Source organism: Olea europaea, chromosome 11, assembly GCF_002742605.1.
Source record: "Olea europaea var. sylvestris chromosome 11, O_europaea_v1, whole genome shotgun sequence".
NCBI lineage: Eukaryota > Viridiplantae > Streptophyta > Magnoliopsida > Lamiales > Oleaceae > Olea > Olea europaea.
This window is the reverse complement of record NC_036247.1, coordinates 29,131,472-29,158,586: the sequence shown is the minus strand read 5'-3', so window position 1 is coordinate 29,158,586 and position 27,115 is coordinate 29,131,472. Positions and strand designations below refer to the sequence as shown.

The following is a 27,115-nucleotide window of genomic DNA, read 5'->3' as shown; positions in this document are numbered from 1 at the left end:
TTTTTCCTTTTGAGAGAGTTTTGGGTGTATTTTTTGGTAAGTAGTCTTTGTATGGTAGAGATGGAGTTTCCAGATTTATTTTGGTAGAGAGTACACTTCAATTCATGAATACTAAGTGATGCAATATTACAGAGATAAATTATTTATTTAGTTTCTTATTTTGATTCGTATTTTAGGAAATATAATTGGAGTGTGATTTAATTAACTTTTATGACATTTATTTACTTATGATTTTTGAAACCCTATATAAAGGGGATTATGGAGATGTAATAGAGGAACTTTTAATTAAGAAATAAATTGATTTCTCTCCCGAATTTCTATCTTATCCTCTTCCCCTCTTCTTCTCTCTTTACCCTTCCTTTCTCTTCTTCTCTTCCCTTTCCCTCTCTCCTATAATTCTCACATAATATTCGGCATCACTAAGATTTTCAAGAAATTCGATTTTTAATTGCATCTTGGTCTGAGAAGAATTTTTAAAGAATGGAAAATTGGATCTTAGGCTTTCAATTCTTTATTAGTTGTGAAAATGTGGATATTTATATATGATTTTTAGAGATATATTTGCCATTTTTATGAGTGGACGTTCTTTCTTTATTTTGTTCTAATTTCTAATTTCGTTGGGGTTTGTTCTTATGTGATGTTTTATCAGGTAATCGTGTAATCGTGCAAATTATTGACCTGTTGACTGCCATTTTCATGTTTTATGTGTGTATTTTTATACATGTTGTCTTCAGTTATGTGCCATCATGGTCACAACTATACGTAGACGTATATATATACATCAACCATCTATGCTGTTTCACACGTGTACTAAAGTATACGCTGTCATCAATTGTAAAACCGTAGGTTGGTGGTGTATATACTCGAGAATGATATACTAAGCACCAATAACACAATACATTAATTAATTAATTCATAAGTTTTTGTACATTAAAAAATTAAATTATTCATTAAATAATTGATGTGCCATATTATTTGTTCTTAATATAAGTTAAGCACCGTTCTTCAAAATAAGGGCAGATGTAACGGGAGTCTACAGTCCCGTCAAAGCCCAAGAATTTATTTTTTTAAAGGCATTTTTCTTCTTTATTTATTTATTATTATTATTATTATTACTTTTTTTTTTTTTGTAAAAACAGTTTTTCATATGTAATTTTTTTTTTTTAAACGTATTAGCCCGACTTGAAATTTTATAGCTCGATCTTGGATCCAACATTAGATCTAGTCCAAACCTCAAAGTGTGTGTGTGTCTATATATATATGTATATATATTGAATGATCTACTGAGTACCACTGTTAATCTTTTGTTAAGTATTAGTGACGTGTTATATAAATTCATTTGTATATAAATTTATGGTGGATCTTAACATTTGAATTAAGTTTAAATTTTACAAATGAATTTATATAACACGTTGCCAATACTTAGTTTAAGATGAGTATATGCGCTCATTAAATCATTTCTGTGTACCAGAAGCTTGAAAATCGAAAGAAGCTAAAACTTGAGCTACTCAATTCCCTTATATGGAGATGAAGGAGCCACCATTAACTTCACGTGACAAAGTGATACCGTATGCTTTTAATACTTAAAATTACGCCATCAACACAACAAAATTTACACAATTTTTCTAATATTTAAAAAATAATCACAATAATTACAATAATCATATATTATATTATATTACATTTATCGAGGTAAATATTATGCCAACAGTCTTCCTAACACTAATATAGTGCCAAAACATATTGGATAATACTCTTTATTGTTAAAGGTAAAATCCTACATATTGATCCATCGAAGTATAAAATAATTAATTAATAGAAAAGAACTTGAGCTACTGCTCTCACTCGCAAAGCTAAGATTTTTCTATTGAGGCGCTTAATTTCTTCGCAACACATCTTTCATATTGAAAAATTGTTAAACGACCAATTCAAAATAACAAGTTCAAGATGCCTACTAGAAATGGATTTAATAATTTATTTTTTTATCTTCCAGTTCTCATATAACATATGTCTACTTATTTTCAAGATATATGTCCTTTATTCGTCACAATAGGTTCTTGGCACGTGTCGAATTGTTCATGATGAACTATGCAATACATCTTTTTTATTTAAAACATTAAATGAGAGTTAAAAACAACGAGCCAAGAAGACTGTGCATAACGCTTTAATAATTCGATTCCTATTATTTACATTTCAACCTCACTTTTTCAACTTACTTTCAGGCCATTGTCTTCACGGCAAACCTTGCAATGTACGTGTAGCATCACCACATACATGTTACCAAACATGAATTCTTTAACGTTCTTATAAAAATTTTAATTTTAATATTTAACAAAATTTGACGACACTAATAAAAGATAATTTTAAATTATTAAAATATGCGGAACATTTTGGGATCATAAATAAACGTAATCAAATTCTTAGCAATTAAACAATTTTGTTCAAAAATTAAAATACACTCAAGAATTTCTAATATTTTTAAAAATTAAAATACTTCATGATCGGGATCCACCGGTCTAGTGGCATATATAATATTCACTTGAAATAGTAAATAAAAGGGATGAGAATAATGAATTATACTCAATGAGATGATTATTCACATTCAGATCAAACGTGAGATTATGCATATATCCTCTTACCAACATAAACTGAGAATTATCACACCATGAAAGTGATAACTCTAGCAAAGCGATGCAAAATAACGTGAATGCTAACTAATACCTAAAAGTACGCCTTAAAATATATCATGATTTCTTCATAATGAGCCTTGAATTGAAAGTAACTAAATTCATACATAACATATTTGAAAAGATATGGAAAAACAACTAATAACACTGAGTATCTCACATTTTAAATATGAATTTAAAGAATAAAATTAAAGGAATCGAGATTCTTTATGACAACCAAAGACTTTATAAGCGATGCCATTTTCTAGCAAAATTAATATTGCATGCAATAGAAGAATAGAAAGAGAGAAGTGATTTGCTGCAGAGAATAGTTTACAAAAAGCAAATTTGATGTGATTTATTCTTCCAACATCGTGTCTTGTATGGTGACAAAAACGTGGATGGATAAACATAAAAGTCTCTTATTAGAACTGAACGAACAACTCGCCGTTTTATGACTCATGGAGTTCGGGCCCCACATTTTTTTAATACATGGCGGGTCCCGCCTCTACATAGTGAGGGATCTGTGAGGTCCCTGTAAGGATTCATCTGTACGTGCAGCCTTATTCATAATATAAATAACATAAGACGAAGAGTTTGGTCATCATCTAATTAGCAAAAGAATCCAATCCTATTTTGAATTAGAAACCGCTGAAACTAATTAGGAAGAAATTCATTTGGTTTCAACTTTCTATGATGCGCCCTGTTAAGATTTGGGGGGTTCTATCTTAAAAAGTCAATTTTATCAAAATGGATAATTCAAATTATTTATAAATTGGTTTATATTTTCATCTTTATTCGATGTGAGATTTTATCTCTTGACATGCTCCCACAAGATGGTGGCTCGTTTGAACAAATCTTAAAATTCGTATACTTATTTTTGAGTCTTAATCGGACCGAATTGCTTGTTTAAATTTAATGGGCTTTGATACCATGTTAAGATTTGGGGGTTCCATATTAAAATGTCAATCTTATTAAAAGAAGTAATCCAAACCATTTATAAATTAGTCTATATTTTCATTTTTATTCGATGTGGAATTTCATCTCTTCACTCTGACTTGATTCAGTCTTATGCAAAGAAATTTCTTCTCTAGCCTAATACATATTATTAATTGTAACCTATCAAACGAGTAAAATATTGCTATAGTAATTTAGTTTAGATCGATAATTAATATCGTTAGCAAAGCAATTTTCTTAATTGGCTATAACTCGAGTTTAGTTTATCCAAATTAACTTTTTCTTGAGTCTATAATTCGTAATTTATTGTGAGTTTCAAATAGGCATAATACTGATAGAATATTTTTAGCTCATTTAAAAGTTAACTATTTGACCCAAGTAAATAAAAGTATAAAATCTAATACTTATTTCTACTTTGGTCCGTCAACTATTAAGGAAAAATCACATAAATCAAATTAATTATTGGGCATAATAAAGTGACTTGCATGACGACTTGATTGGATAGAGTAATGTTATGTAGCCTCACTGGAGTTGCAACCCCAATCTACGTGATATTGGATGATAAGTTAAATGAAAGGTGCAACCCCAATCTACGTGACCTTGGATAATAAATTAAATGAACGGTGAAATTAAATGGGTAATTTAATTTCACATATCAATTAATGTCATATTAGCGTCACTTAGATTATAGTTATAATTTCAGTGGGGCTGAATAATATTACTGCATATGACATTTTTATCAATTGGTAATTTAATTGTAGGCGATAAAACTCATAAATGTTTGGGGTTTCTACAAAATTGTCTAATCAAAGCCCATCCAAAGCCTAATGTTCTTTTTGGTGAGGTTAAAGATGGAGGTGTTATTCCCCTATAACCCTCTCCCCACCCATGATCCACCTATAGGCTATAGCAGGGATTACCAGGTAATGTAGCAAGATTCAAGATGAAAACACAGACCACATGACCACCTCTCGGGCCGCGTATAGAATTGACCCGAACAACACGGGATCTGACCTTGCCGTTGAAACCACCGCAGCCATGGAAGCTGCATCCATTGTCTTTCGTTGCTACAAGCCCTCCTATGCTAATGAGCTACTCGAACATGCCTACCAGGTTGGTTATTCAAGCACTCACTATATTCTTGTAAGGAGAACTCGAATGATTAATATTAAAAAACAATTAGTTAAATTTTTTCCCTACAATAGTGTTACTTGCAAATTTCACTGGGTCTTACGTTGTGGGGTAAATGTGTTCCATGATTGGCATATAGTAGCAACTGGGTTGGGAATGTGTAGGTTAGCGAAATAGTCGCAATTAACTTTTTTGTTAAGGAGGTTAGAGATGGCAACTCATTTTTTGTCCCCTATCCTGTATTTTGTTTCTTTGTCCTAAGGTGGGTTCCTACCTCATTTACACTCCCGTTTATTTATTTATTTCTTTATTTTTTCATGTTTTTAATTGGTAACAATCATTACTTTTTTCTCAATTTGTAGAACAAACCATGTTCCCTTTATTAAAAGAACAATAAATAGGCTGTAGTGTGGGGGTTCGATTCTTGAGACATAGAATTAGATTCTTTATAGACGCAGTGTATAGGCAGCTCTTGTTCTCTGATCTGTTGGGGCACATCTCGCGATTTACTTCCCTCACAAAGCTCTAGGGGCGAAGCGGTGGGAACTCTCAAGGTTGGTGTTCAATCTTTTTTTAAAGAACAATAAATGGGTTGCAATCATTTTCTTATCAGTCTGGAGACTCTTAATTTTTCTATTTTCTTTAACCACACGACAAAGTTTAGCTGTATATGAATTTCTTCATTATATGTAAACTTGAACCACACGAGTAATTCTTGAAAAATGGAACAAATCAAGGAGCAACACAGTTATTACAACAAAATTGAAAAATATCAAGTGAATGTACAAATCTCATCAAAACTTTACACAACTCAAGATTTTACCAAAGAATAATTCTATTTGTACAATGTTTTGTACAATTTAGTTGACAAGGGAGCCAAGTAGCGCCCTTGTCAACTAAATTGGCGCCCTTGTCAACTAAATTATACAAAACATTGTACATATAACACAATTCTTTACCAAAGGCATCTTAGATTTCACCCATGTGTACAAATCAAATAACATAACCCAAACTCTCAATGGTTCAATTGAAGTTGCTTCTATGGACCAGAAGGCATCAAGATGAAATCAGTAACACCGTTATCTCCTTTATAATCACAAAAAGTCAAGTATCACTCTTAAAACCACAAGAAATATTATATATAGAGGCTGAAGATGATCAGAGAAGACGAAGAGAAAAAAGACTCGGAAACAATTCTAGAAGTCTCAAAAAAATATCATACGGCAGTAACGACACAATGAATTAGGGCAACAACATAAAGCCGCATTTATACTTTAATCCTTCACTGTTGATCTTAGATGATGATGAATGATCCAGTGCAAATAACTAGTCCATTAAGTGGCAACAAAAGTTGCTCTATCAAATTGCTACTTTGATCATTTATTGGGTTTGAGTTTGGGCCTCATCTAATTTAAAGTTCGGAAAAATACATAACTACAATACTTTAATTATATAATTTCACATTTAACAAACTTATAAAAATATTTAAAAAATCAGTTGATAATTAAAATAATATATTATATTTATTTATAATATGTATGAAATTTAGGAAAATAAATTTCATCATAATCTCTATGAACACAAATTCCCCAATCTAATGTATCCACCCTAACCTCGCAAGATCTCTCTTCATGCAACTTCCGCAATCAAAGATATCCACCCCAATCTCTCTCTCTCTCTCTCTCTCTCTCTCTCTTAGATCCTTCAAATTGAACAATCAAGGAATCAGGTTCAATTGGGTTATTGGTTTCGTCGGCGTTGAGAATCTCCATCGTAAGGAATCAAATGACGCAGTTCTCATCGATAAGAGATAGGGATTGAGATTCATAGGTGGTGTCCTCATCTTTTGTTAAGTGGGCTTCAGCAAGTGTGACAGTGAAAAGGAAGAATAACATGGTAGTGGTGGTGATGCCGGTGGTGATGGGTGACATGGTATAGTATTATAGGTGAGATATATAATTAGTTTGAAGTGGAGAAGTTGATAGCATTTGGATTTTTGGTTGTCAAATGTTTGGTTGAACGCAGAAAAACAAGCATTCAATGAAAAGAATTTGTTGAGGAGATCAAAATTATTAAAAATATAGCTACTGCCATGGCTACGGTTATTAGTTAATTGAGAATACAAATGTAAGACAATGGCTAGAACTAGAGTAGTAGGCTAGTGAGTGTAGCTGTAGTGTATTTGTTTCCATTTATTTTTCCACTTTGGTTCTGTTTTCACTTTTTTGTGTTAAAATAGAAGTTTGCTTCCATTAGACATGATGGTAAATGCAAATCATGTTGTCAATGGTAAATACAGATATGTGAGATGGGCGGCCGAATTGATTAGATTTGTGCCAAGTAAATGAGGTGGTTTGTGACTAGAAATGGTGTGATTTATTAGTGAGATGTGCAGCAAAGATTCATGGGAAAATGGTCTGATCTGTGAGTAATAGAAATGGTCTAGTTTGTGCCAAAACAAATTAGCGATCTTGACCAGTTAATTGTATAATTTATAGTTAATAAATTATCTATGGCCTATTAATTGTTTGATTTAGGACATCATATGTAATTGTGACCAATAAATTGTGTCGTATGTGACTATGAATCTGACCGTGAGTAATTGTGACCTATAAATTGTATGATACGTGACTATGACCTGTTAAGTTTCAATTATAGGCTATAATATTTATCCAAGGTCACAAATGTGATCACTTAATTTTTAAAATTTGTCCACGAGTTTGTTAATCATTATTTATTTATTAAAGATAATTGGTTCTCTCCCCTCTTACTTTCACTCTCTCAAACATATCTTGAATTCCAAGATCATTATTTTTTCAAAATTTGTGACATAATTTAATTAAACGAATCATGGTTGCAATAAGACAGAATTTGTGGTTGTTAGTCACAAATCACATAGAGTCACAATCACAAAGGCATGATTGTAAGTGTCAAATAAAAATTTATTGCAAATTATATGTTTTTATAGGTCAAAAATTATTTATCAGTGACGAATTATCAAATTAATTTATCACAGGTCATTTATCGATCACAAATTATTAAATTAATTGATCACAATTCATTTATCGATCACCAATTATTAAATTAATTGGTCACAAACAAATATTCAAATTTATTGGTCACAATTTATTTATCGATTATAAATACACAAATTTTAGATCACAATTACAGATTTAGTTACATATCACATACTTTTTAGATCACATTACTTATGTGTCACAAATTACTCACTTAATGGTTACAATTATTCAATAACTGGTCATAATCGCTCTTCATCCCATCTATTCTACCCCACTACAACCACCACCATCGTGCACATCAACTCCAACGCACCACCACCAATCCATCAACTTTATACTTACAAGCACCTGTGAGCCTATTGCATGTGACAAGTGATATGTGAACTATAACTCGTGACCTGTGAACATAAATCAGTAATCTGTAACCAATTCTATTTGATCTGTAATTTGTGGATATTGTGACCTATGCACAATGATATATGACCTGCGAACTGGTAGTTGTGACATGTGAGAATAAATCAGTGAACTCTATCAATTGCATAAAGACTTGTGACATGTAACAATTGGTCATTGAACTTTGACAATTGAATTATAACTTGTAACAAAGGGCGTGACCGATTTTCACCATGACCCGTGACCCGTGGCCTAGGAACAGTGATTTGAGACATGTGACCATATATATGTCTAATTGTGATATGTTACCAATTACATGTGATTTGTATGCAACCTATGATCAATTATATGTGACGTGTCTTGTGACCTGTGGCGGAAGATGTTTTTTAGCAACATGAAGTAACTAATGACTAGCTTAAATGATAGGAAAAAAAATCTCATATGACATGCTTAAATGACAAAAATTTACACGCCCAAAATTTCAACAGCAACATGAACAAACTAAATAAACTTATTAACTTAAACAAAATAAATTCATATTCATACACATTAAATGTTTCAACCATATAGTACATCAACTATTATCTCTTGAGCTTATAATTTAAAAAAAATAAAATGAATACATCAATCATTCAGTTCCCTTTTTTTCCCTCGCTTTGTGGCTTGCTCAAATCTATTAAACTCGAATTGGTACTTCTACTCTAGGTGAATTTTTTCTTGTTCTAGCATCCTATTTTCTCTTTCATATGATTGCGCATGAGCATTGCACTCTTTAACTTCTGGCCTAACTCATTCATCTGGACCTTTAAGGTTGTTATTTCTAGATCATAATTCTCTTGTCTCGGCAACCTGTAGAATGTACAAGAAGCAGTGATTGACTAATACAAATTATTATAAACAAAATAATCCAACCTAATAACCTGCACCCCAAATTACACAATACTAGCCAATCCTTGTTACACAAGTCTACATAGTTCTGAAAGCACCAATAACACATTATTTATGTGTAGCTTTATACCATTTCAAATTAGTTAGCCAAAATTTCTTCACAAGCCCGCCCACAATTAATTAAACAAGATTCTAATACCACGTTAAATTTTTCCTCCCTCCTTGTTGGGAAAAGTAGAGGTGGGTCAGTACTAGGATAATACCGGTACAAATCACGACATGTAACCTGCTAGAAATACAAGGGCTGGTGTTAATGTGCAAGTTTTTGCTTTTGGATGAAGCAGAGGTAGGATGGGGGTTACCTTTCTAGAAATAAGTGCAAACCTAGAGCCTAGATATGACACAATAAACACTCCTGAATAGTCCTTGTTTCCAACAATTTTAGTAAGACACAATAAACACTCCTGATTAGTCCTTGTTTCCAACAATTTTAGTAATTAAGTTAGTAATTATTGCAATTATAACACGAAAGTTAACCAAAAGAACTATTGTTCAATTCTACAGAATTGGAATCAATTGGGAACCCTGACAGAACAAACCCAAGGAATGTATTTAATTTGACAAGAATTGTATGCTATGTATTTAAACACACTAACGAGAATAAAGTTTTTATAATCTCACATTCAACTCCAAACTCAAAATAGTCAAACGTTGCTCGGCTTGCTCAATATCAGCAATCATTATCTCCACATACTCAAAAGGGTAAATGTACATATTAGCACCTGCACCCACCTGCGGAGATAGAGAAGGACCAACACCCACTAGAACGTGATTTTCGATCTACACTCTTTGTTAACAGCATTTTCGGTTTGGGTTTGTAAGGAGTTAGGGTTAATAAATTCTTTAAATTACAATATAAGGTTGAATGAATGAAGTAGGGATGAGAGATTCAGCAAAAACACCAGTGATAGCGGTCAAAAAATGAGGAAGTCTCTTAGGTGAACTTGGCAGTGTTGGTTGAAGAATGGTAGTCAGTTTCTTTGTTGCTCGAAATAGAAGATCAGAGATAATGAATTTTGATTTTAAAAATTATCTCTCTACAACTAGCGTAAATGACGGCAAGTAATTTATTGATTATTAGTAATATATCTATTAAAAAATATTAAAGTAATATTATAACCCGATTTAAGAAAGTTTCAACTTAAAATTCGAATAATGAAATTTAAACTTTAAAAACAGGTCTATGTGTAATTTTCTCTAGTTTAAATTATCGGGCAATTTTTAAGCAGCTAGGCCAAGCCCAATTGTCATCATCTTCCCATCATATGGAATAAATAGGAATCACAACCAAATAGACCTCGACCTTGATGCCAATTATATTACAGATACAATACTATGATAAGATAACACTACAAAATTGAGTCAACTTCTTTGTATCAATCCCTAGCATCAGTAAATATATATTTTAGAAAAACTAAATGGACAGTTACCGTCAAGTATTTATGACATGCAATACGACTTGCTTCTCTTTATGGATATGAGTATTTATGACATGGTATTATACGACATTCACATGTACACAAACATAAAAATCAAACTCTCTTAACTTGCTTAGAGGTGACACTTTAGTTCCCAAGTCAGACGGACGGGACAAAGTAAGAATTTTTTCAAGGGATAAGATTTCTTAGAAATTATATCTCTAATGAATGCATTTTTGGTACTTTCACGAAAAATTGATTTTTTAACATATACCTTTCCAATATGTATGTCAGATTCATCAATGGGTTATTGATCTTTGCTTAATTTGAAATGACTGATAACTGGTAACGTAACTGATTTATAATTATGAATGGCAAATTTTGATAACACCTATTTTACATAAGAAGTTGTTTCAAAATTAAACCTTGTTTGACCTATTTCTAGCAATATCCAAACCACGTTCTTTTAGCAATGCCCTATGTCTTTAATTTTAGATTCTGTCCTTAAGGATCTTTTAATATCATTAATGTCATAATGCCTTGTCCATGTAACAAAGCAGTTTTAATATCCATTTGATTAATTTCAAAATTATAATGAGCACTAATGAGATTTAGATGAAGAATGAAGCTGGAAATGCTTGGGATTCTAAAGAAATTATAGAAAATAATGTTCAAGGGGTAGAGGAGGAGCAACAAGATACCTTAGACGACTATCAATTGATATAGGATTATGAGAGAAATAAGAGAACCATTTAGGTTTAGCTATTACCTTTTCTTTACTATGCTTCCCTACCAAGATCTAGCACTTAAGGATCCAAAATTCTACGATGAAGCTATTAGCTGTCAATTATAAAAAAATTGGCAATCTGTCATGTTAGAAGAGACAAATTTAGTTAAAAATAAGACCTAAACATTAGTTCCTAGGCCTGCAGATAAATCCTCAGTTAACTGTAAATGGATTTATAGTATAAAAGAATGGAATTCTTAAAAATAGCCTCTTAGATTTATGGATAGACTTATTACTAAGGGTTTTACCCAAAAAAGGTATAAATTATAATGAGATTTGTTCACCTGTTGTAAAATACACTATAATAAGCTCAGGTGTGGACCCCAAGCTCCATCTGGACCTTGGTCCCACTCAATTCTTCTCTCAAAATCTCCACCAGTGTTTCTATTGCTTAAGCAAGACACACCACATTTATTAAAAAATCCCTACTAACGATTATCTTAAAATCTTTAGAATCTCTAGCCCACAATCTATACTCTATAACCCTTTTATGATACTACAAAAAACAAAGTTTTGAGACCTTGACTCTGATTTACCAATACTTTGATGAGAATATGTAGCTCAATAATAAAAATATCAAATGAGAATAATCTGGCAACTTTTTAGACCACACTTTTTTCGGTGTTTTACCTTCTAGTGCACTAGAAGGTATTTTTTCAACGATATAAGAGGCCATCAATACAACTTTCCCCATCAAAACCTTTTTTTTTTTGAAACCATAACTAAAAATCATATACCTCATCATATCCAAAAGAGTTCTATCTATCCTCTCAACAACTCTATTTCATGCCATTTCCATTCACCAACTTTTTTTTCTTGAAATCTCCGCCAAGCGATGTAATACAAAAAATAGTTTCGACTATATTTGAGAGTTGCAGCAACAAAAAGCTAAACTAAATATAGTACAAGGATGTTGAACTCTAGATAACGCTACATACCATAGTCAGTGGTGAACATAGATATTTTAAGTTACGGGGGCATAATCTAACTTACAAAAAAGTTGTGAAAAAATAAAAGTGTTTTATATCTTATTACAATTGTTCTCTACACGTTCTTGTACTTTGATAATATTTCATAATTACATCATTTTCAATATTATCAAATACATCCTACTCAATAATGCAATCAAACTACCATTCAATCACTGATTTGTAATTTGATTGTGCAGACGATTTTTGACATGAGTCTTATCAGAAAATGTTCTCTTGACTATAGTATTTGCCACAATAAGAATTTAGGCTAATGTCACAAGCTCATAGATTAATGAATACAGTTCATATTTATTTTTTGCAAATAACTTTTCCTCAAGATCACTAAGGCCTGGTAATCCTCTCAAATCTTTGTCATTGCTCATGTCAAGAATATATTTATCTAATTGATCATCAAGTTCTGAGATATTTGTTGCGTCAAAATCTGTCGAATAATACTTACATAGTCGAATTAATTTGTTGCATTTCGGTTAGGGTTGTATTCTATGGTTACTATTCTACCATATATGTCTTTTTCATTCCGTTGTTCTTATCAAAAGTAGAATCACTTTGTTCTTGTGAAAAAGTAGCAAATCAATTATTGGACACAAATACACTGTACAAAGGAGTAAGTCCCTATTTACCTAAAAAAGTAGAATCACTTTGATCATTCAACTTTTGAAGTTGCATATCATGATGGCATAAAACATTTTTCCATGCAGAAGTGATGCAAATTTGCCACCATATCATGCAGTGAATGAACTAGATTAACATATCATCCATATTAAGAATATTATTCTCTTGAGCTTCATAGAATGAACAAGCCATTCCAAAAAAAAATAAAATTCTTCCCATCATCCCTCATGGTTTGAAACTGTACTTTACATTATTTCACAAATCTCATGACATTGATAATATCTTCATCTTTCCTTTGTAATGTTTTGGATAATTCATTTAAAATTCCCAAAAATTTTTCACGAAATGTAGATTAAATGCAAATTCAAATTTTAACATTGTTTCCAATAAAATAAATGTATCACCTTTCGTTCCGAAACTTGTAGTGTCAATAATATTCATCTCAACAACATCAACTTTGGCTGAAAACATAATAGTCAAGTTAATTAAACAATTGTAGAAAGAGCCCTAACATATATCACCAGAACTCTTAAGAGTAGTTTTTTGATTGAGACCCTATCCACCTGATATTTCATGAACATTGAGTGCTTCAAGAATTATGAGTCTTTGTTTCTCTCGAAAAAGATCACTCTATTTAGTCAATCCTCCAACAACATTCATAGATCCGTGTATTGAAGTAAAGAAAGTTTCAATTTTTGATGTTTCTATGCCACAATTGCAAGAGTTAGTTGACGTTGATGAGCAAAGTAATGAATATAGTAAGCACTTAAATTTTCTTTCAAAATAAATGCTTTAAGATCATTATTCTCACATCGCACATTACTAGTTCCATCATATCCTTGACCTCTCAAATTAGATATACTTAAGCTATGCATGGAGAATAATTGATCAATTCTTGCCTTAAAAGAGATAATTGTGGTACTCATGTGACACAAATAAAATATTCTAATACACACATTATTCACTTAACGAATGACAATTGACATTTGCCCCTTCACACCGAAATGTCTTGGGATTCATCAATTATAACAGAAAACAAGCCATTACCATATCTTTGATAGTCACATTTAGAATCTCGGAAGCAATAGTACCGCAATATCATTTTGAAATCAAAGTGATGTTAATTTCATATTTTCGGGCATATTTGCCAAAGCAATAGATTTAACATCAGTATTATGATCACACATACAATGCAATAGTTCAAGAAAGTTTCCTTGATTGTTTGAATCTTTCGATTTATCATGTCCACGAAAGGTCATCCCTTGTCGTAGAAGAAATCCTGCACAATGAATTGATTGATCTTGATTATTGAATGATTCATATTTGACCCAAGCCTAATTGTGCGCATTACTAGATTTTGCAATATATTTTCTAACAATTTCCTTCTTTTCCAATTTAAGAACCTGCCATTAACAAATGAACTACCACTTGGGTAGAAAAAATAGCAGTAGAAGTAAAATGCAATATCTTTTGCTATACTTTATTCTAACCAACTAGAATGCTCATTATATTGTGAAATACAAAATTGCTTATTTTGTTACCCATTTTTGTGAAAATTCAACATTGCGAGTCTAACAAAGACCCTTTGCACATAAGCTCTTCGAATTACGTCTCATACATTAGCATCATAATTATGTATTGGAACTTTCAATCCAAGATCCGAAAAAGGGTGTGTAACCTCAAGTTCAAGCCTTTCATTCCAAACATGCCCGACGTTAGTTTCAATCAGAACATCTCTAAAATTAGTTTCATCTCGAACATTCATTTCATCACCAATTCTGTCATCATTTTTATCTCCAACATCATTTTCCTCCCTTTTATCTTGAACATTCATTTCATCAACATTCTGCTCACAATAAAATGCAAATTTACATTTAAAAGTATTTTTCATAATTGATACAAACAATCAATTCAAGTGAAAAATGATTCTTTTATTGGTAAAAGTGCTATAAAATTAAGCACAAAGATTTCACAATTGTCTAATTATGTTGTCCTTATTTCGAATTTTGATAAAGTTCCCACAAATCACAATTTCCTAATAATAACAAGCCCCTCACAAATCACAAAATAAATCTCATGATTCACAAATCACAAGAATGATCCACCATAAATCAAAAACACATTTCCATATTCCAAATAATAAGATATAGGCTGTAGATGGAACTATAGAAGCAAAGGAAAAGCTGCAAATAGCGTTTTCAAATCGATTATTTTTTATGTAGCAACCAACTATCTAGAGCTAGAAGAAGAAGGCAAGCTACCAGATGAGAGCACATACACAAATGGAATTTGTTTCTCGTACAATACAAAATGCATTTAAAAAAATTACCCTGAGTGCCCCCAACCCTTTTACAGCTCCAGAAGCAGAGGGAGCAGCTTCAGTAGTTCCATCTCTCTAACAGGGTTCAACCGAAGGATTTTGATACAACAAGGACCTGGCCCTATAATTATTGTATTAAAAAGAGACAGATTCGTTAAAGGTCAATTTTGAGGGCGTTAGCGATGGAGTTTTATCTGCGTCGAGTGTTTCGATTGAAAGAGGAAGGGAGACAATTCAAATGCCAGCGCAGAAATCGAGAAAATTTGTTTATAAACAGAATTTTATACTACTTCTTTTAGGGATGAAAGTTCAGGCATTGCAATCAAGATTTCATAGTTGGACTGTAAAATAGATAGTCGTCAAAAATGAGTTCTTTACTTTCGTACTTGGAATCAAGCTACCAACGCCCATCGACGAGAACTGGGCTTGGTTAGTAGTGCCAGCCAATATGATGAGAAGGAAGTCCGACTGGTACAAAAAAAAAGTGTGAATTAAGACTAACTTTTCACCTTTGGATGAATGGTAGAGGCAGCCAACAGGATGATGAATGGCGGAAGAATGGAAGAGAGCCAGAGAGGGTTCTTTTGCTTCAATGGTGGAAGAATGATTCTTGTGCCTCAATGGAATGGGAAATAGGTTTTGGCGTTGTGAAAAGAGCAATGGGAGTTATCGATGAATCGATGAGAGGCTAAATCTGATTTTTTATTTTAAAAAATCTCAAGAATTAAGTTGTGACCCACCTGGCCTCATTGTATATAAGCGACTAAACACAGCAATAGTTTGATGTTTATAACTGTCGACTATTATGGTGTTCATCACTATCTAGATAAAATAGAAAGTTTTTACTATCTTGATCATATGAAATTCTAACAGATCTGTCTCTTTATTTTCTTCATATTGATTGTCCAACATTCATCCTTCAATTTCAACATTTATAAAACTTCATTAGGCCATTAATTGAAAGGTAATTAAAGCCATAACTTGATGGGGGTTGGCTACAAAAAAGTGTTTGGTCCCTAAGCTCAAACACCATAGAAAATAGAAGATACACCATCAATTTAAAGTGTGGAGAGCTTAGAAGTGCCATTACCAGATCAAAGGGAGAGCTTTGGAACAACATCAATGACTGGAGGTATGAAATTTGATCCATGGGCATTCAGTCTCTCGATCTTTTTTGACTTATGGTCTTTTGGATCAATTCTTGTCTAATATTTGGTATCAGAGCCACATATTGCCTCTGATTTGATGTTTCACCATCAATCTAGAAAATGGATCTTCTCTAATCGATTTCTTTATTCTGAAAATAAATGGATATTTCTCCATAAAATCAATTTCCTAGCCTCTTGAATGTTTAAGAGCTTGAGCTTGATATTGAGATGGTTGAATTTGAGGTGGATTCTAATTGGTCGAAATTGACCCGACTGAAGGTTGAAGAAGACTGTCTTTTTCCAAAATGGAGAAGACGGTAAATCCCACCTCATGCTGATATTAAGAAAGAGGCCAAGTGTTACTTCTGTAAAAAGAAGGGACACATGAAGAAATATTGTCCCAAATTCAAAAAATGGCATAAGGATAAAGGTAATCCAACCTCATTTATTTGTTATGAATCTAATATGTTTAATGTAAATATTAACACTTGGTGGATTGACTCTGGATCTACAATCCATGTTGCAAACTCTTTGCAGGGTTTGCAAAATCTAACGAAACCAGTGGGATGTGAGCAAAATATCTTATTCGGAAATAAGATGGGCTCACGTGTGGAGGTTGTAGGAACATGCATTTTAACTTTAAGTAGAGGTTTTGTTTTGAAATTAGATAGGACCTTTTATGTTTCAAGTTTTTCACGAAACTTGATTTTTATTTCTAAACTTGTACCCTTGGGATATTTCTTTAATTTTTCAAATACCACATTCAGTTTATTATATAATCCTGATTGTGTTGGGAATAGTACTTTGTTTGATGGTCTTTATTGTATTAATTTACAAAACAATATCACTTATAGTTCAATGCATGTTCAACTGGCACTAAACGGTGTAATATTAATGAAGACTCCTTTATGTTGTGGCATCGGAGATTAGGACATATCTCTATAGATAAAATCAAAAGATTAGTGAATGTTGGGATATTTAATACTTTAGATTTCACTGATTTTAACACATATGTGGACTGCATTAAGGAAAAACAGGCCAACAAGTCCAATAAAGGTGCTAATAGGAGTTCGAACATATTAGAAATCATACATACTGATATATGTAGTCCAGATATGGACTCACATGGTTAGAAATACTTCATCACCTTTATTGATGATTACTCGCAATATATTTATCTTTACTTGCTTCATAATAAAAATGAAGTATTGGATGCTTTTAAAACCCTTAAGGCTAAAGTAGAGAAACAATATGAGAGACAAATGAAGATCATAAGATTAGATAGAGGTGGAGAATATTACGGTAAATACACAGAGGATAGACAAGCACTTGGTCCGTTCGCTAAGTTTCTTCAAGAGCATGGAATAGTTTCCCAATACACCATGCCTGGTTCACTAGACCAGAATGGTGTAGTAGAAAGAAGAAATAGAAAATTATTGGACATGGTGCAGAACATGTTTAGTAGCTTCAATCTTCCTAAGTCTTTATGGACTAAAGCACTTAAGACGACAGTGTATATATTAAATCGAGTTCTAACTAAGGCTATCCCAAATACACAATTTGAATTATTGAAAGGTTGGAAACCAATCTTATGACATATGCGCGTTTGGGGATGTCGTCTGAAGTGAGGATCTATAATCCATTAGAGAAGAAGTTGGACCCAATGACCATTAGTGGATATTTCATTAGATATGTCGAAAGGTCTAAAGGATACAGATTTTACTATCCATCTCACAACACTAGGATTATGGAATCAAGAAATGCTAAGTTTCATGAGAATGACTTAATTAGTGGGAGCGATCAAACCAAGAACAAAGTTACCGAGGATGATCATTTGGAATCTCAAACTCCTACCTCAAATGACAGATTAATTATAGTTCACAACACCCCTCAAGTACAAACAAGTGTTCAACAACTAATTATTGAAATTCCACAAGCTACTGATAATGTTCAAGTAGACCAAGTAATTCAAGAATTACCAGAACCTCCTGAACAAATAGTTAAACAACAAGCTTCTCAGGAAGATGATGGTACAACGTTAAGAAGATCTTCTAGAACCAAAAGGTCAGTAATTCCTAGTGATTATGAAGTATATCTACAAGAACTTGACCATAATGTTGGAGCCGAAAATGATCCTGAATCATTTTCATAAGCCATGAGTTGTAAAGAGTCAGAATTATGGTACAATGCCATGAAGGAAGAAATGAGTTACATGAAGAGCAATGGAGTCTAGGATCTTGTTGAGTTGCCTAGTGGTACCAAAACCATTGGCTGTAAATGGGTCTTTAAGACTAAGAAAGACTCACTAGGCAATATCGAGAGATATAATGTCATACTTGTTGCTATGGGATTTACTCAAAATGAGGGAATCGATTACACGGAGGCCTTCTCTCCGGTATCTAAGAAAGATTCTCTACGTATTATTTTGGCATTAGTAGCCCAATTTGATCTTGAATTACAACAAATGGATGTGAAAACAACATTTCTCAATGTAGATTTAGAGGAGGAGGTTTATATGAAACAACTTAAAGGGTTCACCTCTAATGATGGTGAGCATTTGGTCTGCAAGCTTAAAAAGTCTATGTACGGCCTGAAAAAAGCATCTCGTCAATGGTATTTAAAATTCCATGGAGTAATTTATTCATTTGGATTTGTTGAAAACCACATGGATCAATGTATATAACAGAAGGTTAGTGGGAGTAAAATCTATTTTCTTGTTTTATACGTAGAAGATATCTTACTTGCAACCAATGATAAGGGTTTGTTGCATGAGTTTAAACAATTTCTCTCTAAACATTTCGATATGAAGGATAAGGGTAAGACATCTTATGTCATTGGCATTAAGATTCACAAATACAGATTATGATGTATTTTGAGTTTATCTCAGGAAACCTATATCAACAAAGTTTTAGAGAGATTTCGGATGAAAGATTGTTCACCAAGTGTAGCTCCCATTATGAAGGGTGATATGTTCAATTTGAACCAATACCCGAAAAATAATTTAGAAAAGGAACAAATGAAGAACATTTCATATGCTTCTGCTGTCAGAAGCCTAATGTATGCTCAAGCATGCACAATTATCGACATTGCATTTGCTATAGGAATGTTAGGACGATATCAAAGTAATCCAGGTATGGACCACTAAAGAACAGCAAAGAAAGTAATGCGATACCTTCAAGGAACAAAAAATTACATGCTTATGTATAAATGGATGAATAATTTGGAAGTGATTGGATACTCAGATTCAGACTTTGTGGGCTGTATTGATTTATGAAAATCAACATTAGTGTACATCTTTATGATGGCTGGTGGAACTATATCATGGAGGAGTGCCAAGCAAACCTTAATTGCTACTTCCATTATGAAAGTCGAGTTCGTTTTTTGTTTTGAGACTACATTGCATGGTGTATGGATCAAGAGTTCCATATCTGGGCTTAGAATTATGAATTCCATTTCTAGGCCATTAAGAATTTACTGCGACAATTCGGCTGCTGTCTTTATGGCTAAGAACAATAAAAGTGGTAGTCGAAGTAAACATATCGATATTAAGTATTTAGCTATAAGGGAACGTATTAAAGAAAAGAAAGTGGTTAGTGAGCATATATACACTGAATTGATGATCGCTGATCCTTTGACTAAAGGCATGTCACCGTTAAATTCAAGGATCATGTGGAGAAAATGGGACTTGGCTCCACATTTTAATGGTATATACAAATTTTTGTACAAAACCCTTATTGTTGTGATATTTTCTCATATTCACGCGCACTTTTATTTGAGAGAATATTTGCAGGACCAAGAATAAGATATATGGTCTTTTCATTAAGTATTGTTATCTTATGAAAAATAATTCTTGATGAACTAAATGCATCGTAATACATGAAAGATTATACTCGTTATTAGATGATTCATCGCCATGATTCATGTACTTGTCTCTTAAGAAGGACAATCAATGAAATTCAGCTGTGACATTGGGTTAAATGTATGAACCAAGTGGGAGATTGTAACAGATCCGTCTCTTCATTTCCTTCATATTGATGGTCCAACATTCATCCTTCAGTTTCAACATTTATAAAACTTCATTAGGCCATCGATTAAAAGGTAATTAAAGTCATAACTTGATGGGAGTTGGCTATAAAAAGGTGTTTGGTCCCTAAGCTCAAACACCACTGAAAATAGAAGATACACCATCAATTTAAAGTGTTGAGAGCTTAGAATTGTCGTTACCAACACCAATGGCCGGAGGTATGAAATTCAATTCATGGGCATTCAGTTGCTAGATCTATTTTGACTTATGTTCTTTTGGATCAATTTTTGTCTAACATAAATGTCTACAATATCTATATAGAAAACTCTTGGAAACAATTTTTATAATATATATTATTGGAAAAATATTTTGTAAAAGTTGATGGCCCTAAATGACAATATTGAAAATGGTAATGGAATTAGAAAATTTAAAATTATGAAGGTTCCGTTCAACCATAATTTGGCTGAGGAGAATTTTTATTTTAATTTTGAAGTGTTTTGTAGTTAAATTAATGATTATTAAATCGTGCAACCATTTTTAACTCGCTATTGCAACGTTACCATTTAATGGTTCGCTAATCGAGAGGTGCATTAAAATATTCGCCACAAGAACTTTGAATTTGAAAAATAAATTTTGGAATTTAATATTTACTATTTGCACTTTTTTTTTCTGAACATATAGTAAGTCATCAACTACTACTCTGGTTTCAAGTTATTATTGATAGTGGTCGCCACTTTATATATGTAGGGGTGGAGTCACGAATTTAATTTACTGAGGGCAAATATTATTCGAAAATGAAAGTTTTAAATCAATGTACTAACACAAGATTTAGAAAATGATACGCTACACACTAAATATTGTTCAAAAGAATTTGATACATGAATATTTTTTGTACCACTAACTTCAGGGTTTCTTTCTCGATTTACCATAAAATTCAAAGAACAATGTGCAAGATATAATAAGGTGACTAATTTCGTCACAAGATTGTCTTCATTACTTTTATTTAAATTTGTAGATTGATGCATAGATTAAACATGTTAAATACTAAGATTTTTTATCCAAAATAATATAAAACTGCAGAAAACAAGATGCGGTACACCTCATTTTCTTCGTCTTAAATCCATAGTTTTCTTGCACTAAGAAGAATAGTCCCCACCATGTAATCTTTCAGGCAGTTCAATCTTTTCATTTCAAATGTCTAATATTACATTATTAATTTTTGATTGTATATAATGGTTTACATACATATAATGTTATATAATGTAATTGAGTCAGAAATTTTTCAATAAAAAAAAAAAAAGAAAAAACTTTTCACTCTCTTTTTAATACATCATTTATATTTAAATTATTATTTATAAGTAGTATTATTCATTAATTTTTAAGTTTAAAAACAAATAAATGGAAATGAAACAAGAATGTATGCATGTATTTTATTTCCCCCCACATTCAACGTGGGCAATTGTCCATACTGGACCAAAGGCGGCACCGTCCCTTCATATATGCTTTATGCTTAAAAAAAAAAAAGAAAAAACTTTTCACTCTCTTTTTAATACATCATTTATATTTAAATTATTATTTATAAGTAGTATTATTCATTAATTTTTAAGTTTAAAAACAAATAAATGGAAATGAAACAAGAATGTATGCATGTATTTTATTTCCCCCCACATTCAACGTGGGCAATTGTCCATACTGGACCAAAGGCGGCACCGTCCCTTCATATATGCTTTATGCTTATCCACATATCAGGTTAATTCCCTAAATGGTGGTTAAACATTTTTTAAAGTTCCCACGGGTCACTGAACATAAAAAATTCCCTCTGTTAATCACCTAACTTTGAAAATTGGGTTCCCATCCCTCACTGTATAAAGAATGCTTGCAAAATTGGAAGAATTTGACGACGTGTCTATCGATATGGCTTACGTGGCACATTATTGAAATAAAAGATGCGAAATCATGACACTGAGCATGAATCTAAGGTATGTGACTGTTTTTTATTCACAAATCATCCAATGCATATTTGGTTCTTTTTTTTTTTTTTTAATGACCATTGAATGCGTGATTTGGCATCTTTTTATTATAATGACGCGTCTCAAATCTTTCCAATTTTGCAAGCGTCGTTTATGCAATGATGAATGGGGTTTTCAAAGTGCCTAACGGGGATAGTTTTTAAGTTCGGTGACACTTGGGAACTTTAGAAAAGTTCAATGACCATTTGGGGAATTAACCCACATATTGTTATTATTAACTTGTAGTACACAAATTTGTACTTTTTGTTTAATCTCTCTTGTTGGAAATATTGGAGGAATGGAGAAGAAACAAAAAGAATAATACAAAAATTTCGGCAACAAGATGAAGAAATTAGGAAATTGTCAAAAACAATTTTGCAAGCGTCGTTTATGCAATGATGAATGGGGTTTTCAAAGTGCCTAACGGGGATAGTTTTTAAGTTCGGTGACACTTGGGAACTTTAGAAAAGTTCAATGACCATTTGGGGAATTAACCCACATATTGTTATTATTAACTTGTAGTACACAAATTTGTACTTTTTGTTTAATCTCTCTTGTTGGAAATATTGGAGGAATGGAGAAGAAACAAAAAGAATAATACAAAAATTTCGGCAACAAGATGAAGAAATTAGGAAATTGTCAAAAACAATTTTGAAGGCTCAAACGCGGGATTGCTGTCCTCAAAATTTATGTGCCCCTCTCTGGTGTTTTATGAGATATTTAATGGTACTTTGGCAAATGATTTGAAGAATTATAACAAGCCTTGTAAAGAATTTCACCAAAGTACAAAACGAAATTCTCCAAAATTTGAAAAACACAATAAGAGAAATGAATATGAATGTATACTAGGATTTGATTTAAGTTGAGGAATGAGGAATGAATTTCAAGTGTTTCCAATTTATTTTGCCTTGAACATGGTTCCTTTATATATAGACCTGGTGCCAAAAAAAAAACTCAAGAAATGCCACCAAAATCAATTTTATAATGTTCAAAAAAGGGGTCACTAACGGCCGCAAAATAATACCATGTGACCGCATCACTCCAAAACGCCCATTGAAGTTTCAGGCTATGGCCATGCGGTCGCATGGCCAAATAGCCTATGTGGTCGCATGGCTTAATCTTGTGACCACCATTCCCGTTTTCATTCCATGCTCAATTTGTTGGTTTTGAACAACCAATTCACAACATCTATCTCTTTCTGAGCGTGCAAATTGTTGAGTTGTTGACTACCATTTTCATGTTTCATGCGTATATTTCTATGTATCTCATGAAAATGGGAGTGAACAACTCAACAATTCGTCTGCAAGAATAAAAGAGCTAAATTATTGTTTGTTGAGAAATAATCAATTTTGAAATTTAAATTTCACCACTTGCACTTCTTTTGTTGTCATTAATTTATTGTATATCATCAACTACTATTGTTGCAAATTATTTAAATGTTGACTGCCATTTTCACGTTTCATGTGTGCATTTCTATATATGTTGTCTTCAATTATAAGCCATCATGGTCACAACTCTACGTTGATTTTTTAATATATACGTTGTGTCATCAATTATAAAACAATAGATTGGGGCCGGGGGGAGTGGGGGGGAGTTATGTGTGTGTGTGTATGTATATATTTCATTCAAGTCACAACAAACAAGATTCTAGACGAAAACAGACAAATATTCATGCCAAGATATATTACCCCAAAACTGGAAAAAATAAAGTTAAAACATGAGTTATTTCATTCCCTTCTCAGGAGATAAAGCGACAATAGCCACCTAACTTCACGCAACAAAAAGATAAATACTTAAAATTACTTATTTATTTATTGTATGGTTTTTATATTTGAAATGATTTAATATAATATAATTAATTGAATACATATATATTATGGTAAATACTAAGCCCTAACACTGTTATTTTTTTTTTTTTTAAATAAAATCGCCAAACTGTTTTAGTGTCAAACCATACTGGATATATATTTTTTTTCTTTTTCATGTTAGTGGCAAACTTTCTATATCAATCTTTTGAATAACTAATATATAAGAACATGAGCTACTCATCTCATAAATGAAGCCAAGAAATTTCTATTGGGGGCTCGGTTTGTACTCAACACATCTTATACATTGAAAAATGATAATGTTCAGTTCAAATTAACAAGTTAAATATGCATGTTAGAAATGAATTTAATAATTCTATTTTTTATCTTTTAATTCTCACATTAACGTCACAATTATCTGCTTATTTTTTAGCCTTGTTTTTTATTCATCACGATAAGTTCTCGATATCGATCGTGTCGAAATATTCATGATAAACTTTGCAATGCATCTTTAAACGGAGAATTTAAGATAATGAGACGACCATGACTACCAATAATGCTCCAATAATCCGACTTTTATTGTTAGGTTTCCATTTCAGCATCACCATTTCACATTATGTTCAGGCTATTGCTTCACTCGTCAGGGTAGTTTCTTAATATCATTATTCACGGCAAACTTCACAATTCATCTTATATATTGAAAATCTATTAAACAGCAATTTTAAAAATAATAGGTTACAGAACACTGTTAAATTAAATTCAACAATCCATTTTTGTTTCCATGTCTAGATGTCATTTAAAGTAAAATTATATTAGAAGTCAATTTAATTTGTCTATCGCTAGTATAATTATATATAAATCTATGATGAAACTTTGAGATGTTTTACCGAATTTTTATAAGTAATTTTTTTTGTAGAAGGATAAATAAATAAATAAAAATTCATAAAATATTTGGGGGTCTGTCCCGATAACCCTGTCTAGTTATTCGTCTTTAACATGATTAACCTTTAAAGTTGGAATTATCTTAATATTTCGAAGTTTGCTATAAAAAATAATAACATCTACTAGCTCTACCTAATACATCAAAATTTTAGAGCAAGAGTTTAATTTTTAAGAAAAAATTAATATATATAATAGCTGATACCTAATAAAACAAATATTTCTAGCACGAGTCTGGTTTCTCTTTGTTTGTAAGATTTAGCCCCAGTTTGGCCCCCATTTTTGGTAAATGAAAATGAGTCTTGGTAAATGAAAATGAGTGGAATAGTATTTTTTTTTTTAATAAAATGAGTGGTTACAAAAGAAGAAAAAGTTTTTGATTTACGTGTAATATTATTTTATTGAAGATTGTGTGACTGAAAATAGAAGAGAGAAAAATAAAATGTAATGGAATGAAAATTAATGAGATTCAAACGGGGGCTTAATATATCTAATAGCTGTAACCTAATCAAACAAAATTTTATAACGAGTCAGATTTACACTTGTTTAAGAATCCATAAACTAAGCATATATAATCTTATGGACAGTTCTAGCGTGAGGTTTTCATCTTCTTTCCTTGGATGTTCCAACTACCAATCATATCTTAACCCTCCTCTCTTCCAGAATAGTAGTATATAATCAGTGACATACCTACATTTGCAGGTATATTTCTCTTTCTTTGATTCTGTCCTTGATTAGTTTTCATTTGTATCAAGCAATGGAGAGCCAAAGCAACGTTGATCCTCTGCATAATCATGGCATCCGTATCTCAACCCCTCAAGGCCCAACTCCATCTAAGGTCCGTCGCTCTGATTTTCCCAAAGGTTTTATCTTTGGTGCTGCAACATCCGCTTATCAGGTTTGTGTGTGGTGATGATTTTAGTTTCTTTTTTCTTTGTTAATACTTTCTACATATATATTCACCTTATTAAGCCCCCATTCGATAGCAATTTTTCACACCAAAAAATCATTTTTTTAACATTTATTTCATTATTTCAATCGTCATTTTTTATTTCTTTACGTATCGATGGGACCCACTTTTCTCTCTAACGATCAAAAAATCAATTCTCATAATCATTACCGAATAGGCCTAAACATACTATCAATATTGATGGGAAGATAATAAGAATTGTTAAAAAAATCTAGAGAATGCATGTATACGTAAGAAGGCTCGTGCAAATGTAATTGAAATTGCATGTGTTCTTCCTAATAATTATCGGGGGCAAAAAGTGCAACAAACACTTGATTTATTGGACAAAATAAAAAAAATGAAAATGTTATTCAATGAAAACGAAAAGTAAGAAAGAAACGTGGATGAATTTAGTTGGACAACCACTTACCATCTCCCCACATAAAGTTAGAATGCTAAACGCCATGCATGCACACTTTTCTCTTTTTTCTACTTGTCTCTTTGCGGTCTACACTAAGCACTCGTTTGATTCTCATTCTTATAAGAATGAAAATAAAAAATATAGTCGTTACGGGACCCACACAAAAAAGAAGGAGTCAAATATGGTGGTTTGATGTGATGAATAACGGTTATATTTTTCATTTTCTTGATCAAAGAATGGGAAACAAACGGGGCATAAATCTATTGGACATAAATTTAGCTGCAATTTTTTTCGCCCACTATAATATTATTCGGTGCAGCGGACCACCTACTATAGTTTTTCTTTACCAAGACCAATTAAAAATAGCTTTGTTTGAGTCAAATCCTATATATAATTCGTGTTTTGGGCCATATATATAATATGTGCAGGTCGAAGGTGCCTGGAATGAAGCTGGCAAAGGCGAGAGTAATTGGGATCGTTTTACAGCAGATCATCCTGGTCTCTCTCTCTCTCTCTCTCTCTCTCTCTCTCTCTCTCTCTCTATTTATATATATATATTTATATATATATATATAT

At 32.1% G+C, this 27,115-nt stretch overlaps 1 protein-coding gene across 4 annotated transcripts in view; it reads left to right on the top strand.

Moving 5' to 3' along the window:
• LOC111403992 (beta-glucosidase-like) overlaps positions 1-27,115 on the top strand; it is a 50,198-nt gene that overhangs the window by 10,399 nt on the left and 12,684 nt on the right. For 2 of the 4 annotated variants that reach the window (XR_002704608.1, XM_023032688.1), the window contains exon 2: positions 26,968-27,037. Coding sequence is in view for 3 of the 4 variants with exons in the window: in XM_023032688.1 (XP_022888456.1) it covers positions 26,968-27,037 (70 nt within the window). In the remaining variant the exon portion in view is untranslated. Of the gene's footprint in view, positions 1-25,819; positions 26,068-26,967; positions 27,038-27,115 lie in introns of those variants that run through there. The other 2 variants (XM_023032690.1, XM_023032689.1) reach the window with 2 other exon arrangements.